The sequence below is a fragment of the Drosophila rhopaloa genome, unplaced genomic scaffold, assembly GCF_018152115.1.
Source record: "Drosophila rhopaloa isolate 14029-0021.01 unplaced genomic scaffold, ASM1815211v1 contig_69, whole genome shotgun sequence".
NCBI lineage: Eukaryota > Metazoa > Arthropoda > Insecta > Diptera > Drosophilidae > Drosophila > Drosophila rhopaloa.
This window is the reverse complement of record NW_025335166.1, coordinates 797,859-820,240: the sequence shown is the minus strand read 5'-3', so window position 1 is coordinate 820,240 and position 22,382 is coordinate 797,859. Positions and strand designations below refer to the sequence as shown.

At 39.0% G+C, this 22,382-nt stretch overlaps 4 protein-coding genes across 7 annotated transcripts; 2 read left to right on the top strand and 2 right to left on the bottom strand.

Moving 5' to 3' along the window:
- The first annotated feature begins 15 nt into the window (after positions 1–15).
- Positions 16–15,964, top strand: LOC108044781 (protein argonaute-2). 4 transcript variants are annotated; one of them, XM_017123919.2, is made up of 8 exons: positions 16–191; positions 739–909; positions 4,156–4,318; positions 7,180–7,254; positions 8,738–9,523; positions 9,582–9,804; positions 9,870–11,480; positions 11,539–15,964. In XM_017123919.2, the coding sequence occupies exons 3-8, from the start codon at positions 4,198–4,200 to the stop codon at positions 11,675–11,677; spliced, it is 2,955 nt and encodes a 984-aa protein (XP_016979408.1). In that variant the 5' UTR covers positions 16–191; positions 739–909; positions 4,156–4,197; the 3' UTR covers positions 11,678–15,964. The 4 variants fall into 4 exon arrangements, with proteins under 4 accessions (XP_016979408.1, XP_016979409.1, XP_016979410.1 ...); XM_017123920.2 differs by lacking the exon at positions 7,180–7,254; XM_017123921.2 differs by lacking the exons at positions 16–191; positions 739–909; positions 4,156–4,318 and adding an exon at positions 4,911–5,916.
- LOC108044785 lies at positions 3,095–3,335 on the bottom strand. Its single transcript, XM_017123928.2, has one exon. It carries the CDS (start codon positions 3,333–3,335, stop codon positions 3,153–3,155), a length of 183 nt encoding a protein of 60 aa, XP_016979417.1. The 3' UTR covers positions 3,095–3,152.
- LOC108044784 lies at positions 3,358–4,788 on the bottom strand. The gene is made up of 3 exons (XM_017123927.2): positions 4,543–4,788; positions 3,962–4,089; positions 3,358–3,551 (listed from the first exon to the last, which is right to left on the bottom strand). Exons 1-3 carry the CDS (start codon positions 4,686–4,688, stop codon positions 3,358–3,360), a joined length of 468 nt encoding a protein of 155 aa, XP_016979416.1. The 5' UTR covers positions 4,689–4,788.
- A 32-nt stretch (positions 15,965–15,996) lies between the features above and the next one.
- LOC108044783 (protein DJ-1alpha) lies at positions 15,997–19,237 on the top strand. Its single transcript, XM_017123926.2, has 3 exons — positions 15,997–16,167; positions 16,630–16,952; positions 19,023–19,237. The coding sequence occupies exons 1-3, from the start codon at positions 15,997–15,999 to the stop codon at positions 19,180–19,182; spliced, it is 654 nt and encodes a 217-aa protein (XP_016979415.2). The 3' UTR covers positions 19,183–19,237.
- Positions 19,238–22,382: the final 3,145 nt, after the last annotated feature.

Here is a 22,382-nt window from a genome sequence, read left to right as displayed (position 1 = left end):
ACAATATTTATTTTATTCAATTCCAAAACGGCCAACCTATAAGTTGTGTTTGTGCAAATTTCGCGCGTTTGCAAGTTTTTGTAATTGGCTTCCGATTCTTATACATAACGATCTCAAGCGATCTCCTTTGCAAAACGAAAATACAGATACATCCAGATCTGCAGTAATTTCCATATTTTTCTTCGCAAATTGTACGTCGCGGGCTGCATGTTTTTGTATCTGTTGTTGTTGGTGCTTTCATTTTGTAGCAATCTTCGCTGTGTGTGTGTTGGTGCTTTTGGCGGACGTGAGTGTGTGTGCGTGCTGGTGGAAGTCTGTATGTTTTTTCCATTGCATGACTGCTTTGCGGATTGTGGGGAAAGCTTTTCCCTCCAAAGTAGTTGCCATAAAAAGTTAAAAGCCGCGGCAAAAACAAAAAGCAAAGCAAATGTGAAAAAAAAAACGCAAGAGGGGGAGGGATAATCACACATACACTAGAAACCTTTGACTTTGACTCACTCGCTCGCACACACAACACTGACACAAGCGCAAGAAGATTGCAAAAATAAAATAATATGAAATAAGAAGCGCATAGAGTGTGTATTGTCAAATAAGAAAGTAAACAAAAAGCTTTGCGGATTCGCAATATCTCCGGCGCAACGATCTGGCAACACCAACAACAAAAAAGCAGCAGCAACCACATAAGAAACTGCGTTTCAACCGTTTCCTGCATTTATCGTTCTCGTTCTTTCCAATTAGAGCTGGAAAAGTAAACCCAGTAACGGTTTAAAACAGTTAAGACGCGAGCCCTACGCAACTCCTTAATGAGTTTCCCTCAAATAAACGGCATTCGCAACAAAAAACGCTTGATTTGCCGCTGATAAAGCTGATAAGGAACACAGCCCCAGTCAGCTGCACTTTTGCGATAAGGTAAGTAAACACTCGAACCAGTGGGGTTCTTTGAGTTTGCCGGCAAATCGAGGCTTCCAGAACAGCTGCAGAAGCTCCAGCTAAAATGGAGGTGTCCCTCCAAAAAAAGGAAAAAAAACCAAAACACAAATGGCGCCTGAGCATATGCTGCGGGAAATTTCAAGAGCGCCTGTGAGCGTGTGGGTGCGAACGGGACGACCATACAGACAGTGTTTATATTTTGGTAGAAAGGTCACATCCTTAGCTTCCAATAGGACTTTTGTGCTCCTCCACCACCCTTCGTCCCGAGCAAATTACGTCAGGAATCGAAAAACGAAGTTCATTTCGACAAACCGAAGGGTAAATGCTCTAGCACAAGTAAAATTTGTTGTCCTTTTCCTTATAGTCATTTTGATCGTAAAAATAATTTATTTCAGTTAGTTACGACATTTTTAATTGTTCTGCGTTACAAATAATGATAGCCAATTGAAATCGTAGCCCAGTGCTTCATATTTTAATATTACATTGATTTAAAGGTTCAGAAACCAGCATTTTAATTAAAATTAAAAAAAAAATGCAATATGATGTTTTACAATACTGCAATTTTAAATTTAAATACATATCAAACCCATATTTATTTGGACAAAATAAGTTCTTTATAGGTTTGAAGATATCGGATCGGAGATATGCGGTAAAAATACATATATACCTTGGTATAAATATATATCTTGCTGAGGTATATATTTACCTTATGTATGCATGTATTTCCAAAGTTCTACTCGATTTTGGTATACCCTCTTCAAGGATAAATTAATGTTATAAATTACCAAGTGGGGTTGCGAAAGTTTTAACGATGCAATACCTTCTTCATGGCTGTTCAACAGCCGGGGAAACCGTCTAGCCTGACATTGAACTTGGCTACTCTGCACCGAATTCGTTTAACCACAGTGTGGCGCAGCTTTTTGGGGCAACTTTCACCAACAATTTGCAGCTGCCACACTTCAACAGTTAGTTGGCAGTTGCAGTCATTTCATCGATGTCCGCAGATACATAAAAACTGTCGTAGCGCGCCATTTTAAAACTTTTGCTCAAAGCTTGGAGTGTGTTGGGCACTTTCTTCCTTTACCCTCTTTAAAGGAAAAAGAAGAGACAGAACTTCATCTCAACAGCTGTCTGTGCATCTTAAAAGCTTTCCCTTTGCCTGTTGCAGTTTATTATGACCTACAGGAAAGTACTTATGACTTGGTATTCACAACAGAAGTGGGTAAATAAATGTTTAATAGTCTTAACTTTAAAGATGGAGATTCCCTACACGCGACGAAAGTATTTATCCTGACTATTTTCATCCATTTTCATACCAATTAAACATGGTCGAGCAAATATTACAGACGTATACATATGTTAAAGAAAAGCCTTTTAATAAAAATGTACCTTACTGGCCCCAATAACAAGATAAAAAGATAGATAGCCGATTGGTTCTATGTATTTTATATTTAATATTCCATATATTTATTGTGACCGCACTAGAGAAATATATCCATATTGGAAATTAATGCCTTTTACAAAGGGCTCGACTTTGACTATACAAATTTCAACAGAACAGCAGGCCCGAATTAGATGAGCCGTATCGAATGAAAATTTAGATTTTTGGCATATCGTGTGTTATGCAAAAGCATCAGCTAATGGCAAAAGAAAGATAAATATAACTACATTTATTCGCTTGCTGCCGGTCTGACCTTTTGGGCAATACTAACCAAATAACTTGTTTAACATAATTTTAGTTTTGTCAACCGGCAATATTTTAATCATATCTTATCTGAAAATTGTTAATCTTTTTTAAAAGGCCATCAGAAACGAAACATGCAATAACAAATCAAATTGTTTTAAGAATGAAAGCTCCGATTTCCTTTCATTGGGTCCACTCCAGACACATCCACTTTGCATGACACATTGCTTCGGTGCAATTATCGTCGACTCCTTCCGTCCCATTGTGATAATAAGCTCTAACCAGCAGCCGACTCTCTTTCGATCCGCTGGCATCCACAGTCGCAGCAAACGTTTGCAGCAGCAGGACCAGATGATTTTCCGGTTTACCAGGGCTTAAAAACTGGTTTCGAAAAAAAAAAAACACAGACAGGCTGACGGACCGAATCGAACGCTGCCCTTTTGCACAGTCGGGCCAAAAAGACAATACAGAGCGGAGTGGTACATGTTGAAGCTTATATTTTGAAAGTATGTATGTGGATTTGGACAAGGCATTTGGTTCAGAAGTCAACGGGCTTGATGGTGATGAACCGGGAGAGAATAAATGCCACCAGGATGGTCCCGCATACAAAGCAAAAGGCGAACATGTAAAAGCTCTCCTCGGTGAATATGTCGGAGAAGGCGGGAATATCCTGGTAGATCTTCTCGATCACCGCCAGCGTTCCTTTGTGTTTCCTCACCATGGCGAGGGTTGTTGTGTGTCCTCTACTTCTTTTTGGTTGCCTTCTTTCCGCCACCGGCGCCTCCTCCGAGCTTCTGTTTTTCCGCCTTCGTCAGGACCTTGTTGGTGATCTCTTCGGGCGGTGCCAAGCTGGACACGTGTCTGTTGCACAGCTGAAGGAGCTCTAGAGTGTTGATATTGTCACTATTGAAGCGAATCTCCTTGACTTTCGCTTGTTCTGTAGGAGCAAAAAAAAGATAGGTGTAGCTCAAAACTTATTCAACTAAAACTCTCTATCTCAAGTTATTAAAAAATCTAAAAGGCTTTCTGGAAAATTGTCGTAAGACCTCTTTGGCCCATTATATTTTAAAAATATATTATTAGATAGAAGATTAGATCAAAATTATTATTTCCTATAAGATCTCTAGAAAATCTATAAATACAAATACAAATTTTGAAATATTTGACAATAGATTTTAGACGATATTTTTAAGTAAATCGACATTAAACTTTATTAGGATAAGAAAATGGCAAAGATTTCTAGACTCAGAACCTAATTTTCAGTTGGTTTTGAAGTATCCTGACTAAGGGGAGCAAATAAAAGAGAGTTTTAACCGTCACTGATATGAACCAATTTTAAAGCCTTACCTTGGGCTGAATCAATCAAAGCAAACTTGATGCTGGCCGACTGCCGATCGCATACTATTTCCGACTTTATTACGCACTTGGGATTTGTGAGTGCCACTTTGGGAGTGGAGAGCAAAAAAAGGAATTCTCTGTGGGGAGACAAAAAAGAGTTATTACTGTGGGAAATTGATTTTTTCATTCTCCTTGTTTTCCAGGAGCAGCGCCGCCGCCTCAAACTGACGCCGACACCGACTAAAATGTCCACGGAGCGTGAGCTGGCTCCTGGAGGGCCAGCTCAGCTCCACCCGCACCCGTTGCCGCTGACGTTCCCGGATCTCCAGATGACCTCCGCCGTGGGCATTATCGGGAAGGTCTATGGTAAGTGTGACCCCCGCTTCATCTATCATCCTTGCCAACTCGAAAACAACCTCAAATTATTGGTTTTCGTGTGAATACTTCACTGCACCTCTTGGGTTTTTGAGTTTTTCTTGCGTTCTTTTTTTCGTTTGGCTTACGCACTTTGGTTCCGTGAAAATTTTCTTATTCAGTAGACAGTGCGCAGGTCCCGCTATCGATATGTGGAAAGCGCTTTTCCGACTTACCGTGTGGACTTGACGTTTTCCGCAAACGGATCGAACTGCACGGTGATCCGCTTGACACCCTTTAAATTTACGCTCTTGAGCTGTTTGCCAATAGCCGAAACAATGCCGCCCGAGCGGCGAAGAGCACCGCTAAAAGGCACAGACATTATTTATTCTTTTTGCCCAGAAAAACACCAGTTTTCTACGAAAACTACGACGTAACAAACACGCTACGTAACAGCTGAGTGGTGGCGATACCGATAAGCATCCAGAGCCGATAACCGGCGCTCGCCTTTCAACACTGCAATGCTTTGTCTAAACAACCCTGCCTCGCTATGCATAGTCTGCCGACATATAGTCATCCCGCTCACACGCACGGTCTCAGACGAGAGTGCTTTGCCCTCATTTAAGTGTGGTTAAGAGTGTACAGCGTGCGTCACGCTCACACGTCGCGAGTACAATTTTTGTGTGGACGTCTAGTGTGTGGCTGTGGGAAAAGCTGAAGAAAATTGCATTTTTTTGCATAATGCGCGACGTGAAAAGCTAACAAAAGTTGTGCTAAATCAAAATTCAATAGTCTGGCCACGGTTTGTGCGTAAGAGCGGGCGGCGCGAACGTGTTTGGTGCACAAAAACCACGTCTCGAAAAGTCAAGAATTTTACGTGCACACATTTCTTTGGGCTGCCATATATAAAAAAACGCATACAAACGCATTTTCTTGCTGTATAGCGGAGCAGCACACATTCACACACAGGCCGAGAAGCACACACACGCACGCATACAATTGCACTCACGAGATACCCGAGCATAAAGAAGAATTTTTTCTTAGTTGTATTACAAGAGCATTAGATACATATATAATAAGTATATAAATAAACATATATACACGCCTAGGTGTGTACATAAAAAATACATACATATTTAAACGAAAGCTGTGCCTACATTTGTGTTCTTTTCCAATATTAAATAACAACAATAATAATATAAATAAAATAATGCAAATCAAGAAAGAGAGAGAAAGAGAGACGAGATAATACCCACTTGTCTGTTGCTAATTCCAATTTATATAAATACGCCTACGCCACGCCCACGCGCAACAACAAACAACAAATGCAAAATCTACCAAACGAATAAAACTTTAAACTACTTTAAAGTGTGATAAGCAAAAGGCTGAAATCAAAAACAAAAAAAAACAAAATACAAAAACTATAAATAATTAGTAGAAAACCAAAAGCAACAACAACAACCACAACAAAGAAAACCACAATCAATTACATTTTACACCAAAACACGAAACATCAAAAGAGAAAAAACACGAGCCAACCTTTTATATATTAAATATTTTTCTTAAACCAAACCTAACTTAGTGCAAAAACATGTATCCAGTCGGACAACGTAAGTGGCTAGTATATGATGAAGAAGAAGCTAAAAGAATAGACAATTTCCAGACTAAGTAATAAAAACTGCTGCTGCCACAAGTTCCCCACACAAACACACCCCCGCCTCTCGCCCATCATCCACTAATCAAGTTTTCGATGTTCTACTTGCACCTATACAAATCCGTACATATATATATGTATTTTGCAAGTGCTGGACTTCATTGTGGTGCGCGAGTGGCACACACAGACACGTGCTTGGAGTGCAGAGTTGAAAATGCGCAAAAATTGGGTCAACGACCGTCGCGTCGCAATAGTTTCCTGCTTTTCCGGGGTTGCTTTTGGGGCCTACGACTGTTCGGAGAGTGTCTGAGTTTGAAGAGCAGACTCTTCTTATTGCGTGGCCCTTTGCCGTCTATTGTGCATATTTCATTTTAATATTTATGGTGCGAATAGAGAAAGGGAATAGAGAAAGGGCGAACAAGGGCTCCAGGGAAGGGAAAAGGATATTTGTAAAATATTAAATACCAATAATAAAATAACAATACTATTAAAGCTGACACTATTCTCAGTGATACCCAATACCAATTAAAGACATTAACGATTTAAAAAAGATTAGAACTGTAGTCCTAGTCAAATGAAATTTGAAGTGATCTACGTCAATTTTATTTACTCGTTATTTATTTATTTTTCTATTTAAAAACCTTTAATCTTAATTTTGTTAAAATGCTAAATCAAACGAACTATTTAGTCATTTATATTTGAGTTCAAAGTTGCCAAAAATGACTTTTAACCATTAAATGAATATTTGTCGGGTGGAACATCAAAACTGAACCCACTTGGGGATTTTCAAGGTTGAAAGGTGCAATAACTATGAACTATTAACCAAATGGTTGCTAACCCAGGACTTGGATATGGAAATACTACTCAACCAATTAAACCCTAAATATCTGACCAAGTGAAAAACGACTTGTGGCAGCAGGTTACACTATACTCTTATACACTATTTAACGCAAGACATACTTATATTTATTGATGACAATGATGAAATAAAACTGTAACTAAAATATTATTAACGCACTTTTATTTATTTCATTTATTTTTCGTTCGTTATCACTACCTTTTTCGGTTTTTACATCGTTTCACCTTTTGATATCATGATTTTTATTTTACATCATCGAAAAAACCATCGATTGGCCATTACCCGTTTTGATTTGAACCTCATAATTTCCATTTTCATTTTATTACCTTGCGTTTATTTGATTACATTTTCTTTTTATAGAGTCACAGTGGACCCCCTCGCCCACTCGGCCTCAGAGTCCCTCTCAGGCGCAGACTAGCTTCGACACGCTCACATGTAAATTTCTCTCAAAAACCAAAAACGATTACTAAAATTACTAAGAACCTTATGGAATTTGATTAATTCGAAAATCTAAACAAAACTGTTTGTGTTTACGTTCTTTAGTTTGGTGTTCCTAACACATTTTCTCCACTAACTAACCTATCCTTTAAATACTTATTTGGCGTAATATTACTAACAAAAAAACACTCCAAAAACTAAGAAAAGAAATGAATATGTTTCAACTTTTCGTTCCGTGTAACTGTTTGTTTCTTCGTACCATGCAAATTGCACTTGAAGTATAACTCTACAGATGAACTTAAATACCTGTTTGAATTTAAATATATTTTATTATGTGTTTTACGCTCGTTGCATGATCAGTTTTGCTTGTAGCATTTAAGGGGTAGCTTTTCTCAGACAGCTGGGTTATCTCTTTGGAATTAGGGATTTATATTGAACATGATCGTCATCACTTTGGAATGGTCTATGATACAAAAATAGATTTTGTAGCTAAACAGTTTTTAATAAAATTATTTCTCAGATAGATAAGGAGGTTTTTTTGTAACTATTTTTTCCTATTTACGATTTTCCACAGAAATCTCTTTCACCGATAATGCAATTGACATTTTTATATACACCATAAGTACATTTTAAAGAGAAAGGGATTTCTGTGACACCCCCATATTAATCTACATTTTAGGATCACTGATTTCTTTTTATTCTTCTATATGTACATTAGGTTGGACGTCTCTAAGCTCTCTTAATAATAGGGTTTTTTGTGCAATCAATTTAACAATAAAAATTTGTTGTGGCAGTGAATGTTCTAAAGAATGTAATTCCATATTCTCTGGAATTATCCAAAGAAAAGTAAATATTTGAAAGCTATAATTTTATTTTTGGTTTACAACGATATGCCCGCACTTTAATTTAAAAATTATTGCTGAGGGAAATCCATGTTTTAAAAACTATACTCTTAGCAGAGTGACAAAAGGACCTTATTCTAAAAGGTCACTGATTCATACATACATTTTGAAGCCCTTTTTTTAAATATTTCTTTCTGTTATACTTGAAGGGCATCAAAACAATGTATAAAGTGGTAAGAGTACAGCCTTACATTTTGTATAAAACTGGCATCTATCCTAATGTACATAGAATATTTGCATACGCCTTAACAAAATATACATAATTTTTAAGTTAATATTAGACGATATTTTCGGAAAAGCTTCCATTAAATTAAATTACCAAAACAAAATCTTATCATTTATTATTGAGAAATAGTTTAAATAAAATATGACAGAAAAACCATAAAAAAAGAAGAGATATAAATATGTAAATATATATAAATTTTTTTAATTCTGTAATTCCTGAGATTTAACTAAGCAACTGAAACCAATCCCCAAACTTTCTGTTAGATATTGGCTAGTTTTTTACGTTTTTTTTAACCTTTTTATCCTTAAAATATATTTTGAGAGATGAGACTAATTTTCAGTTGACTTTGCAGCACCACCAGCTCCCGGCTCGTCGGTCAATCCCACCGCAGTTACTAGCCCAAGTGCCCAGAATGTGGCCTCTGGTGGAGCAACTGTGGCTGGTGCAGCTGCAACTGCTGCCCAGGTGGCCTCCGCCTTGGGCGCCACCACCGGCAGCGTGACACCAGCGATTGCCGCCGCCACGCCAGCCACTCAACCGGACATGCCCGTCTTCACGTGCCCACGCCGACCCAATCTTGGACGAGAAGGGCGCCCGATTGTGCTGCGCGCCAATCACTTCCAGGTGACAATGCCGCGTGGCTATGTTCACCACTACGACATCAACATTCAGCCAGACAAGTGTCCGCGAAAGGTGAATCGTGAGATCATCGAGACAATGGTGCATGCTTATAGCAAGATCTTCGGCGTGCTCAAGCCGGTGTTTGATGGTCGCAACAATCTATACACCCGCGATCCATTGCCCATCGGCAACGAACGTCTGGAGCTGGAGGTGACTTTGCCCGGCGAGGGCAAGGATCGCATCTTTCGCGTGACGATCAAGTGGCAGGCTCAGGTCTCTCTATTTAATCTGGAAGAGGCTCTGGAAGGTCGAACCCGGCAGATACCCTACGATGCCATTCTGGCTCTGGACGTGGTCATGCGCCATCTGCCCAGCATGACGTACACTCCTGTAGGGCGCAGCTTCTTTAGCTCTCCGGATGGTTATTACCATCCTTTGGGCGGTGGACGAGAGGTGTGGTTCGGTTTCCATCAGAGCGTGAGGCCCTCGCAGTGGAAGATGATGCTGAACATTGATGGTGAGTTTTGCCCACTCAAGACCTTCTGTTTCCCTAATAACCTTTAAATCTGTTCCAGTTTCGGCCACTGCTTTCTACAAGGCACAACCAGTCATTGACTTTATGTGCGAGGTGCTGGACATACGCGATATCAACGAGCAGCGTAAACCACTTACTGACTCGCAACGCGTGAAGTTTACTAAGGAGATAAAAGGCCTGAAGATCGAAATTACCCATTGCGGCCAAATGCGTCGGAAGTATCGTGTGTGCAACGTCACCCGGCGTCCCGCACAGATGCAATCGTAAGAATCTTATAGTTGCCAAACCATTCTGCTGTTGCTAATTATTATTTAAAAACAAATTCCAGTTTCCCACTGCAGCTGGAAAATGGACAGACCGTCGAGTGCACAGTCGCAAAGTATTTCCTGGATAAATACCGCATGAAGCTGCGTTATCCGCATTTGCCCTGCCTGCAAGTGGGTCAAGAGCACAAACACACCTACCTTCCCTTGGAAGTGTGCAACATTGTGGCCGGACAGCGGTGTATTAAGAAGCTGACAGATATGCAGACCTCGACCATGATCAAGGCCACCGCCCGTTCAGCACCCGATCGCGAGCGTGAGATCAACAATCTGGTGAAGCGTGCCGACTTCAACAACGACTCATATGTACAGGAGTTCGGCCTGACCATTTCCAACTCGATGATGGAGGTGCGCGGACGCGTTTTGCCCCCGCCCAAGCTTCAGTATGGGGGACGTGTGTCTACCGGGATCACTGGCCAGCAACTGTTTCCGCCACAGAACAAGGTGAGTTTGGCCTCGCCCAACCAGGGTGTGTGGGATATGCGAGGCAAGCAGTTCTTCACCGGCGTTGAGATCCGTATATGGGCCATCGCCTGCTTTGCCCCCCAGCGCACTGTGCGCGAAGATGCACTGCGTAACTTCACCCAGCAGCTGCAGAAGATCTCAAACGATGCCGGCATGCCGATCATTGGCCAGCCGTGCTTCTGCAAATACGCCACTGGACCGGATCAGGTCGAGCCAATGTTCCGCTACCTGAAAATTACCTTCCCGGGGCTGCAGCTTGTCGTGGTAGTGCTACCAGGGAAGACTCCGGTTTATGCTGAGGTGAAGCGCGTGGGCGACACCGTCCTGGGCATGGCTACCCAGTGTGTGCAGGCCAAGAACGTGAACAAGACTTCGCCGCAGACGCTGTCCAATCTTTGTCTCAAGATCAACGTCAAGTTGGGCGGCATCAATTCGATCCTGGTGCCTTCCATCAGGCCAAAGGTCTTTAACGAGCCGGTAATTTTTTTGGGTGCTGATGTAACCCACCCACCAGCTGGCGACAACAAGAAACCATCGATTGCCGCCGTGGTGGGCTCAATGGATGCTCATCCTTCGCGGTACGCCGCCACCGTTCGGGTGCAACAGCATCGCCAGGAGATCATCCAGGAGTTAAGCAGCATGGTGCGCGAGCTGCTTATCATGTTCTACAAGTCGACGGGCGGCTATAAGCCCCACCGCATCATACTCTATCGCGACGGTGTCTCCGAGGGCCAATTCCCCCATGTCCTCCAGCACGAGTTGACCGCCATTCGGGAGGCCTGCATCAAGCTGGAGCCGGAATACCGACCGGGCATTACGTTCATCGTAGTGCAAAAGCGTCATCACACGCGTCTTTTCTGCGCGGAGAAGAAGGAGCAGAGCGGCAAGTCGGGCAACATTCCCGCAGGCACCACCGTCGATGTGGGCATCACACATCCCACCGAATTCGATTTCTATCTGTGCAGCCATCAAGGCATCCAGGGCACCAGTCGCCCGTCGCACTACCACGTTCTGTGGGACGACAATCACTTTGACTCGGACGAGTTACAGTGTCTCACGTATCAGCTGTGCCACACGTACGTGCGGTGCACCCGCTCCGTCAGCATACCGGCGCCAGCGTACTACGCCCATCTAGTGGCCTTCCGTGCCAGGTGAGCCCTGCAACCCCAAATTTGAGATTAAGTAATAACATAAATGCATCTTTTGTAGATACCATCTGGTGGAAAAGGAGCACGATTCGGGCGAGGGCTCGCACCAGAGCGGCTGTTCCGAGGACCGCACGCCAGGCGCCATGGCCAGAGCCATCACTGTGCACGCGGACACCAAGAAGGTCATGTACTTTGCCTAAAAAGTATCGCCCCATATGCCAACACCAAAAAGCTAAAGAATACAAAATCAGTTTCGAAATTAAATTCGAATAAGCTATTCCCCCCACTTCCTTCCCTCAGATCAGCAAGCGGTTGAAAGCCAGGCCTAGAAATTTAAAATTAAGTTTTAAGTTACATTTTACGTTGAGTCAGCGCGATGGGAGGTTAACCAACGAGAATACGAAGATCTTGCATGCATTAGTTATTTAGTAAGCAAAAGAAAATCCCACAAAGACACAAAAACAACACTCATCCACTTACAAAGCAGATAGCACACAGTGAGAAATTTTAGGAATAGGCAATCGAATGTTATGCACAAGTTTGCGCAACCGAAGAAGAATAAACGAACCCGAAAGCGAAATGTGAGAATTCTCAAAAACAAGCGTAGCAAACAAATTGAAAGAAAATAGGAAATCAACTAAAGGGAACAAAAACTACGACAACAACACCAACCAAATCACGATAACAAAAAACAAAACAAAAAAAACATGGAAAAGCGTCATCCACACGAGAGAGAGACAACTTTTGTAATAACAATTACGATTACATTGTACAATATATTTTTACACGATACAAAATGAAGACATGATGAATGAATATGAATGAATGCATACAACCAAAGGTTTTTAGTATACAAAATGAATACGTTGCTGATCGAACCACACAGCAAACACCGCAAGAACACCAATCACTCGGATTCTCTGTACTGTGAACGAAGACCACCACCAAATTATAAACAAAAACCACAAGCGACATTAAAGCGAGAAGCATTGAAAGAGTGTAAACACAACTTAGCATGTATGTACTAATGAAATACTTCAATAACTAGGGCGCTGATTAAATAAAGCAAGAACATTTAATAGTTTGTAAGTTGGGCTCTAGTGAAAAATCAGAAAATAAAAGATCAGATTAATGGTCTATAAGAGCGCGGCGGTATAACGAGAACTGCAATTTCAACAAGGGACAAACTTTTGGTCAAAACAATAGCTATACTTACAGAGACGAGCCTAATATATAAATACCTAAGCCTAGATCTAACATTTAACGTTTTTACAAAACAAAAAAAAACAGAATGGAACTGTAACAAGATTAGAATTCTTGAAGTCGAAAGTGCAAATAACGCGGTAGCAGTTACGTTGGCAGTGCTGATATTTTATGTATATCTTTAGTTTACCCTCTTGTATGCACACAATCAGACTCCGAACTTCTCCCCTTCCCGAGTCCAAGGCATATCACTCAATGTCCTCTTATTTATGTACCTCCTACACTTAACCTAAAGATATTTAGTTGTACTTTATAATTTTTTTAAAAGCGTAACGAAATTTGTTGATTTCTTCATGTTGATTCTTCGAATGGGAAAACATCGCGAACATGCCTGTTTTTCATTGTAATTTCGTATTAATTAACTTTAGAGCAAAGTGGTGTACGGGTAATATAAACAAGGTAACTCTTATCCACCGTCCCCCGGAGAGAGGTGGCAACTACATTTCAATATTTTACAAAGTAGTTTTAGTTTCGTCAAAATCAACAAGCAAAAACAAACAAACAATATCAATATGAAACGTATGCTTAATATTTGTACTATATCGAGGACACAGTTCAAGTTAACATTATGATGAGTTGTTATTTATGCGGTGCGGGCGAGGACGATCTTCTCCGACTCCCCCGGACCAAACCTTATTTTTACTTGTGTACATCATTCACAGATCCTTTAATTTAGATTTAGTTACCAATTTTGCAAGCTGTTTTGCCAATCGTACATAATGTGAGCATTATAAAATACATAATATTTAAATCAATATGCTTATATTAAATCATTTATTGCACTTACAAATTAGTTGGTAATCCTCCAAAAAAATATATAAAAAAAAATATACTGAGGGAATGTCACAGCCGGCCAAAATGTTAAATCAATCCTTCAGAAATCTCTAGGGATTTAATTTCTTTAATTGGCTGAGAAATATACAAAAATGGATCTTCAAACTTCCTATATAAGATTCATAATTGCCTACATTTATGGAAATATATATCAATAACAAAAAAGTTTTCTAACTGAAATATTCGTAGGAAATTAAATTTTGTGATGTTTTTTTTACATATTTGTGAAGCCAGAAATGTTTAGAAGCTTATCATTGGTTTTCTGGTTTTTAAAATCCAGTACTCTTATAAACTAATTTTCTCAATTACGAATATTCTTTCATTTTAACTAGTCTTCTAACAGAGGCTTACCACAGAAAGATATATCATACCCGAGATAAATAGCTTATTTTTGTACTGAATTTGAAATTGATTAACATTTTGTGGGGCTGTGAAGTCAAAGTGGGGCCGTATTTGTTGACTTTTTAAATTGTAATTGTTCACTTTCCATTTGTTTTTTGTAGTTTCTACACAAGGGATTAAAATTTTAAATTTATTTCTTAATTTTTACTTAAAGCAACCCGAAGCAAAAAACAAACAACCAATTTTAGTTCTAAGCAAAAAACAAAAACGAAACAATGCAAAGGAGTTCGCGATTCGGGGTCGATTTCAGATCGCCCAGACAGAACCAACATTTACATTATATATTCAATTAGTTTAAGCTGAAGCTGAAAAGTGTGCCGACAATGAATGCATCTCGTAGTTGTAAAATGAGCGAAATATTCAACAATAATTTACTTTACCAACACAATACATGAGAAATGTCCAAAGCTTTAACTACTCGCAAAAAAAGAAGCGGAATATTGACGGGAAAACCACTAATCACTAAAAAAAATGCCAATAAGCTGCTATCTCCCATCCAAAACAATGGGCTGTAACGGTTGTCCCTATATACACGCGTAAATATATAAAGTAAACTTGAGAACTCCAATTTTCCCCAAGAAACTCACACACACTACAATTTCAATGGTTTCTTCAGTATCGTGCAGCTAAAATAAAAGTTTGAGGAGAAGGTTGGAGATAGTGGAACGCCTTAGATATCATTTCCAACCTATGTTCTGCTCCAGAGGCCCAAAAAAAAGACAAAAGGCCGGGATTTCCACATGGGAACTTAAATTTTTATCTGTCAAAATTCAATTGAGCTTTAAACTAAAGATAAATCGAGAAAAACATGAAAAAAACACAAAAAAATAAGACAAGAAGATAAGTAAGAAATAGAATTGGGGTCGCATTGTTTTTACATATTACTTATAAATGTGCCGTTTATAGATGTCTACAATTATATACAACAAATATAGATATATACCTAGATATATAATCAGATCGAAATCGAAGCTAGAACAGCAATTTGCACAACTCTTCCTAAAGGAAATAAAAATACAAATCTAAATCTAAAAAAAATTATATGCCACAATTACCGAGATTTCAAGAAGTGACGGACTAACTCCAAGCAATTATAAACGTTATATTTGAATAACTAACGTATGATATGTGTGTACTCTATACTCTTCCAATTAGTCCCCGAGTCCTACCCTCTGAAACCTAGCCCACGCGCGCGATAACCATAGCCCCACAATCTCCACTCTCGATGTATTGTTCCAAATACGAATCAGATCAGATAGCCCTTAGCTGAAATTGGACTAGCAAAATCAATACGATAATACCACTAATAATGGCGTTAAGATTAAAGAGATCATCTGGTACATCCCTTACTTTAAAAATCAACCAAAATGCCGGGTAATTAATCAATAAAATACATATTATTAGTTCTAATTTAAGCGGAGTAAACAAAATACATCAACATAATGATAAATATAAAAAGCAACGTGAGCAACGTAATATGGGAAATCTGTAACTTTGGTGATCTTTTTAAATGTTATTAGTAAAACAAAACAAAATCAAGTTTATTGAGGAATACAAATCAAACCAGTTTTAAATGTGACTTAAAATACGACGTAAACGACAATTTTCCACAAAATTAAATAAGTAACAAGGCAAAACCAAAATCCGAGTTTGTGTCATATGCAATTTAATGAAAGTTGATGATCTTTTCGATAGAATTATGTAAAGCTGTCTAACAATTAATTATAAGCGCTTCAATACAAATACAATTTAACAAAAATCAACAAACTCAATTAAGTTAAAAAAAACACAATTACATTATACAAAAACTATGTTTTATACAAATTACATTTATTTTTAAAAAGTTTTGCGGCTTTGTTTTTTAATCTGAGTTCAAAACATAAAACCCAAACCAACCTTATAGAAAACAAATAATTTCTGTTTGCGTTTATAATAAGAAAACAGCATACACAATTCATTTTTGTTCAATAAAAATATATTTAACTAAACATTCGACTTGCCTTTTGAGATTCCGGCTAGAATGCTGACAGTTGTGAGGAAATCACTGGCCAGCTTGGGCCTACAGCTGCAGCTTGATCTCCTGGCCAGGTACAAATCCACCCAGGATGTCAAGAACGCTCTGATCATCTTGGCCCCGGGAGCCGAGGAAATGGAGTTTACCATCTCCGCGGATGTTCTGCGGCGGGGAAAAGTAAGTTTGGATGGGTTAAAGTTTTTAATATGAAATGAAGTGCTAAAAATACGTCAATTCGCTGTGGTCTCAAAACAACATTTTTTCTCATAATATATTGGCAGATATTTACTTAAATCAAAAAGCTTATTTGATTAATTGGAAACAAGTCACTTAGTCTTCTATTATAAGCTTAATGTTTCTGCGGACAGTCTAAGCAATTTTGAGAGTGTCACTTTAACAGCAAATATCTTTGTTAATAGGTGATACAAAACAACAATGAAGCTTTTCGCATGGATAGTCCTTTATATTATAACATATCTTTAAGAAAATCTGAATGGTTCTTTTATAATTTTATTTGTTTGTGTACAGCGGAAGATTATGTTAATTATATCCTACATTACTTCTTAATTTATTAACATACTATTTCGTTGTTCAACGATAAATAAATTTGTACTCAATTGTTGTTTTCACTTCGGATAGATCAATGTCACGGTGGCGGGTTTAAATGACTGTGAGCCGGTCAAGTGCTCTAGGAGTGTGGTCATTGTGCCGGATACTTCTCTGGAGCAGGCCTTGAGCCACGGAAATTATGACGTGGTGGTGCTGCCTGGAGGATTGGCTGGTAACAAAGCTTTGATGAACTCGCCTGCTGTTGGTGAATTGCTGCGGTGCCAGGACTCAAATGGAGGAATGATTGCTGCTATCTGTGCTGCTCCCACTGCGCTGGCCAAACACGGAATAGGAAAAGGAAAATCTATTACATCGCATCCAGATATGAAGCCCCAATTGAAGGATCATTATTGGTATGTGTCTGGTTGCTTAAACAATTTGCACACTTTACTTAAAATGAATTATTAATTTAGATGAGGTTCATATTTAAATCTTAATAAGACAAAGTTTAACTTCGGCAAGCTAACGCTTACAGATCCGTGGAGTTGTAAGAAAAATGTATTAGTAAATATATATATATATATATATATATATAAGTATACTTACTGTGGCTCACAGCTTATTTCAAACAGCACTTAATCAAAAAAGGTTGAAGTAAACATAATATTAAAAAAATTAAAGCGAAATTTTTTTTTTAAATACTTTTAATTTGGTTTTTGTTTTACCTAATTTCGAAATATTCTTTGTAGAATTAATTTGAAACAAGAAAGGAAACAAACTTCGGAAAGCCGAAGTTTATATACCGTTGCAACTGTTATAACAATGAAGCTAGGTCGATTTTTCAATCGTTTCTAAGGCAACTCTATGATATAGTCGTCCGATTTTTATTAAAGTAAAAGCGTAAATTTGAAATCTTTAAAATTGACAACGAAGCTATAATTTTATTTCTCTTTTCCTAATGACTATATGATATAGTCGTATATAGATACATGTATATGCTAATAAACAACAAAGTTACAATATTAATTCTATTTTTTTCCCTATTTTTCCAATGGGAGCTATATGATATAGTAGGCCGATCCTGTCAGATTCGTCTTACATGTTAAATCCCGCCCGTTCCTACTTATAAGACTTTTGGGAAAGTTTCATCCAAATAGCTTTCAAACTGAGAGACAAGTTTGCGTAGACAGATGGACATAGCTGTATCGACTCGCCTGGTGATGCTGATCAAGAATATATATACTTTACACGATTCCTAGTGCCCTTTATTTAAAACTTTTGACTTGACCTCTGAAAGGGTATAAACATATAAAATGACAGCTATATGAAAGTATCAAACAGGATAGGTAGAAAACTTCGGCAAGCCGAAGTTTATATACCCTTACAGTTATTACAATAAGACTACATTTCGATTTCTAGACTATACTTCTAAAAACAAGACGGGAAAGCTAACTACGGGCGGAGCCCCTTGCAGAATATTCTGTAAATTATACACTCATAAAAAATACCAACTTCCTAACTTTAACAAGAGAGAACGCTATAGTCGGGTGCCCCGACTATCAGATACCCGTTACTCAGGTAAAGGGAGGGAGATGGAGATAGAAACTTTGATCACGCATAACTTTTTAACGAATGGTCCGATTTGAAAAATTTCTTCTACATTTCGATAGGTATTGATAAACACAATTAAACTGCATTTTTACTTTTCCGAAATATTTAAATTTTTAAAATCGTATTTAAGCGATTGTGGGCGTTAAAGGGGGCGTGGCAAACTTGCGCTGCGTAGGAACTCCTAGAATCTGCATGCAAAATGCCAATCTTCTAGCTTTTATAGTTTCCGAGATCTCAGCGTTCATACGGACAGACAGACAGACGGACAGACAGACGGACAGACGGACATGGCTATATCGACTCGGCTAGTGACCCTGATCAAGAATATATATACTTTATAGGGTCGGAAACGCTTCCTTCTAGCTGTTACATACTTTTGCACGAATACAATATACCCTTTTACTCTACGAGTAACGGGTATAAAAACACAAAAGTTATGGCATTTCCAATCGTTCAGTTATATGACAGCTATAGGATATAGTCGGCCGATCCATATGAAATTTGGTAGGTCGGATTGATTGGCCAAATATAAAACCCATAAAAACTTCCTATCTGTACAAACACCAAGGTTATGGCATTTCCGATCAATCAGTAATATGGCGGCTATAGGATATAGTCGGGCGATCCCGGCCGTTCCGACTTATATTCTGCGTGCAAAGGATCGAAGGGTGCGTGCAAAGTTTCAATTCGATATTTTTAAAACTTAATATATATATTTTATATGATCGGAGATGTCTCCTTCACTGTGTTGCACACTTTTGACTCAAATTATTATACCCTCTGCAAGGGTATAATAAATAATTTATACTTAAAAGAAACCTTTTTGATGTCACTAAATGAAACTAATATTGTTCCTGGTTTTATCTGCTTAGCTATATTGATGACGCTGACGTGGTTCAGGATGGAAATATCATAACAAGTCGAGGTCCTGGCACATCCTTTGATTTTGCCCTGAAGATTACCGAGCAGCTTTCTGGCGTTAAAGTGGCCCAGGAGGTGGCCAAGGCAATGCTTTGGACATATAAATCTTAATTGCAATTAAAGAAAATTAATTATGTACTAATAATAAACTTTGGACATACTTGAAGACATCATTGAAATTACTAGAAAGTTTGAAGTTTTTTTTACATATGATAAGTATGGTCATATGTGAAACTATATGAATTGAATACATTTATTTAGCAAGACCGAAAAGGTTTTTTTGTCCAAAATAGATTTGTTATAAAACATTTAAAATTTTTTTTATTTTTATATTTATTGTTGAACACGCCACATAAGGATGGGTCTTGTATTGTCAAATTATTTCTAAAGATCCCAAAAAAAGCGTGTAGCGGGTGCACCATTCTTGGGCAAATCAGGTGTGGTCAAAGCCGGTCATAAGTTAATCAAGATGTGTGCTTATAGAAGACGACCGTGTCTGTCACGGCCGAGAATCCATAAGACTGCCGGGTGTCGCCTGCGGAGCACCGTTGGCAAATTAATCAAGTGGTGTGGTTATAGTCGCCCGTGTCTATCAGGGACGGGAATTCATAAGAATCCATAAGAATAAGACCTGATTTTTTACATAATAATGCCAGTTAACCCACAACATTCTCTTTGTAATGCACCTGTGCACCCGTTTTATTGATGATTCAGTTTAACGTTGGGAGTGCAATGGCTTCAAAGAGCCACACCTTGGCCTGAAGGGATTGACCTCTACCTGGATGAAGCAGTCAGTCCATTATATCAAGTTTCGTCCTTGCTGACCCACATGTCAATACAACACCTACTGTCTAGGTAACTTTGAGATATTTAACCTTTTCTTCGTGCTTAAGTTGCATATGGGACGCGTCCTTGCGGGAAACCTGCACACCAGCATATCATTGGGCTTACGTTTAGCAACAGCCTCTTAATAAACAGGACATCGGCGCGAGGTGGCACTTCAGTTACTACCATAGTTATTGCAATTAATCGGATATAGATCTTTGTTGGTTCTAGATGGTTCCAGGGGGGCTGCCCCAAAACTTTAAGTCTCCCAGTAGTTTAAGCTACGACTAAGATTGACTAAGATAATGTGATGACGAAAGGCCAGTTAATTTTGGAATCGAAAGGGGCTGACAGGGATTCCGTTATCATTAAACATGCATTCATGCAGAGCAACCCTTTAGGATGATATACTAGTCGTCTTGATGCGTTTACCAGTGATCACAGAATATAGTAAATCAATTAGTTGCCTTAAATCGGTGACAACCCTCAGAGGAAAGTGTGGAGACATCATCATGATCAGATAAAATAGCAAAGATATTGTTTTTACCTAAGTAAGTAGAGTCTCCACCATTTCAGGGAGGGGATTGTATGATCCATACTGAGGCTGCAGCTTGGGGACCATTATGGTCGCAAACAGGGTTTAGCAGCGAGGACTTATTTTCCTGAATGAAGCGCCTTTCATCAGCACCACTCTTACTAATCAACTTGGGGTATTGAGATATTCAGATGAGCAAATTTTTAAAAAACTTTTTACAGCTTCTATTTAAAATATTGCGTTTTCCTCGTTCTCCATTGTTGAAGGTGGGATCCAAATTTTTGGCGACCAGCCTTACAGACACCTTATTAGGAGGGACAACCTCGAGTTACGCGTCAGGCCATAGTACGCCTACAGTGTTTTCAAAGACTTTTACTGATTCCGTTTGGCACATGCCACAACCTTGGCTCCCATAAACCCATTGATACTTTCAAATTCGGGAAGGGACATGTCTTCAAGGCCTGGTTGATCGCACACCCCAGAATGGTCCAGTTATCGACGAAGAATTTCTTTTCCAGATGCCTTACCTTTGGTTGACTATCAGCGATCTGGGTCACGAACGATTTAAACCTTTATTTCTGAGGCCCTGCATCGTAACTTTTCTCCAGCTCCATTTTGGTTAATTCGGATCCACCTACCATTTTATTCTAACTGCCAAGGACCTCGAAACCATGGTCACACACTAGACCCCAGCTAGACAGAAGCTAACAGGTACCTTTTCCTGTCCTCGAGACGCCATTACCTTATAACTCGGATTGTAGCCTGGTTGATGAACAACCTCGGCTCCAAATGACGTCATTTGAGAGCATCCGTTATATTTTTGTGCAAGCTTTAGGAAATTGTTTGATTGGGCTGAATTTCCATATAGTAGCGAATACAATGGCTCTGGTGGATGAGCATAAGCCGGGGGTTTCCAATCGAAACTTCAGTGCATTGCAATGCTGACATAAGACAGACAATGAACCAATAACAACGCAGCTATGATCTTTGTAGGGTGTTTCGGAATTGTATGCGAATGCAGCGCGATTCAAGTTTTTATTTGCGGCTGGTCTTCTTCTACTCAGATTTTGTCGGGCTTGAGGTGGTCTTTGTGCAGCGCGAAGCTGTGCAATTCGGGCACGTGCCGATGCATTTACCTCTTGCGTTCGATTATTACGGACATTCTGAGAATGTATCGCATTGCGTGAACGCCGTCCAAGTCTTGATCTAAAAGCAGGCATTATTTCCAATTAAAACTTTGGCAATGTTTCGTTAACTCGATTTCTTACAGTTTTATGTACAACAATGAAGGCATTATTTCCAAAGACTGCTGTTTTAACAGTTTTATGTACAACAATGAATACATCTCTTGAGCCGATAGCGACTTTTCCATTTTTTTTTTTTTTTTTTTTTTTTATAGTTTATTGAACACGCCACACAAGGATGGACCTTATATTTCGTGTATTGACTAATTATTTCAATAAAGATCCCAAAAAATGCGGGCAAGGGCTCCATTCTTGACAAATCAGGTGTGGTCATAGCCGGTCAAAAGTTAATCAAGATGTTTATTACAGAAGGCGACCGGTCTGTCACGGCCGAGAATCCATAAGTTGCGGGTGTCGTCTGCGGAGACGCCGTCGACCCAGTGGTGTTGCAAGATGTCTTGCCAGACAGTTTGCAATTTTTTCCCAAAATTTTTTTATGTATTAACCTTATTCTGGCAATTACAAACAACTGAAAAAAATTTGAGCCAAATCGGCCCAGCCGTTCTCTTGTTTTGCGATGGCGTACATTTTTTTCACCATTTTTATATATATAGATACGAATGTGTTCATAAATAAGATATGTATATAAATAAACATGCTAAATTAAAATACATTATCAAAAAACATGTCTCTTTATAAAAAATATTACTAATTAAAAAAAAATAGCACTAAAATTAAAACATTTTTTTAGTTTGACAGTTAGTATT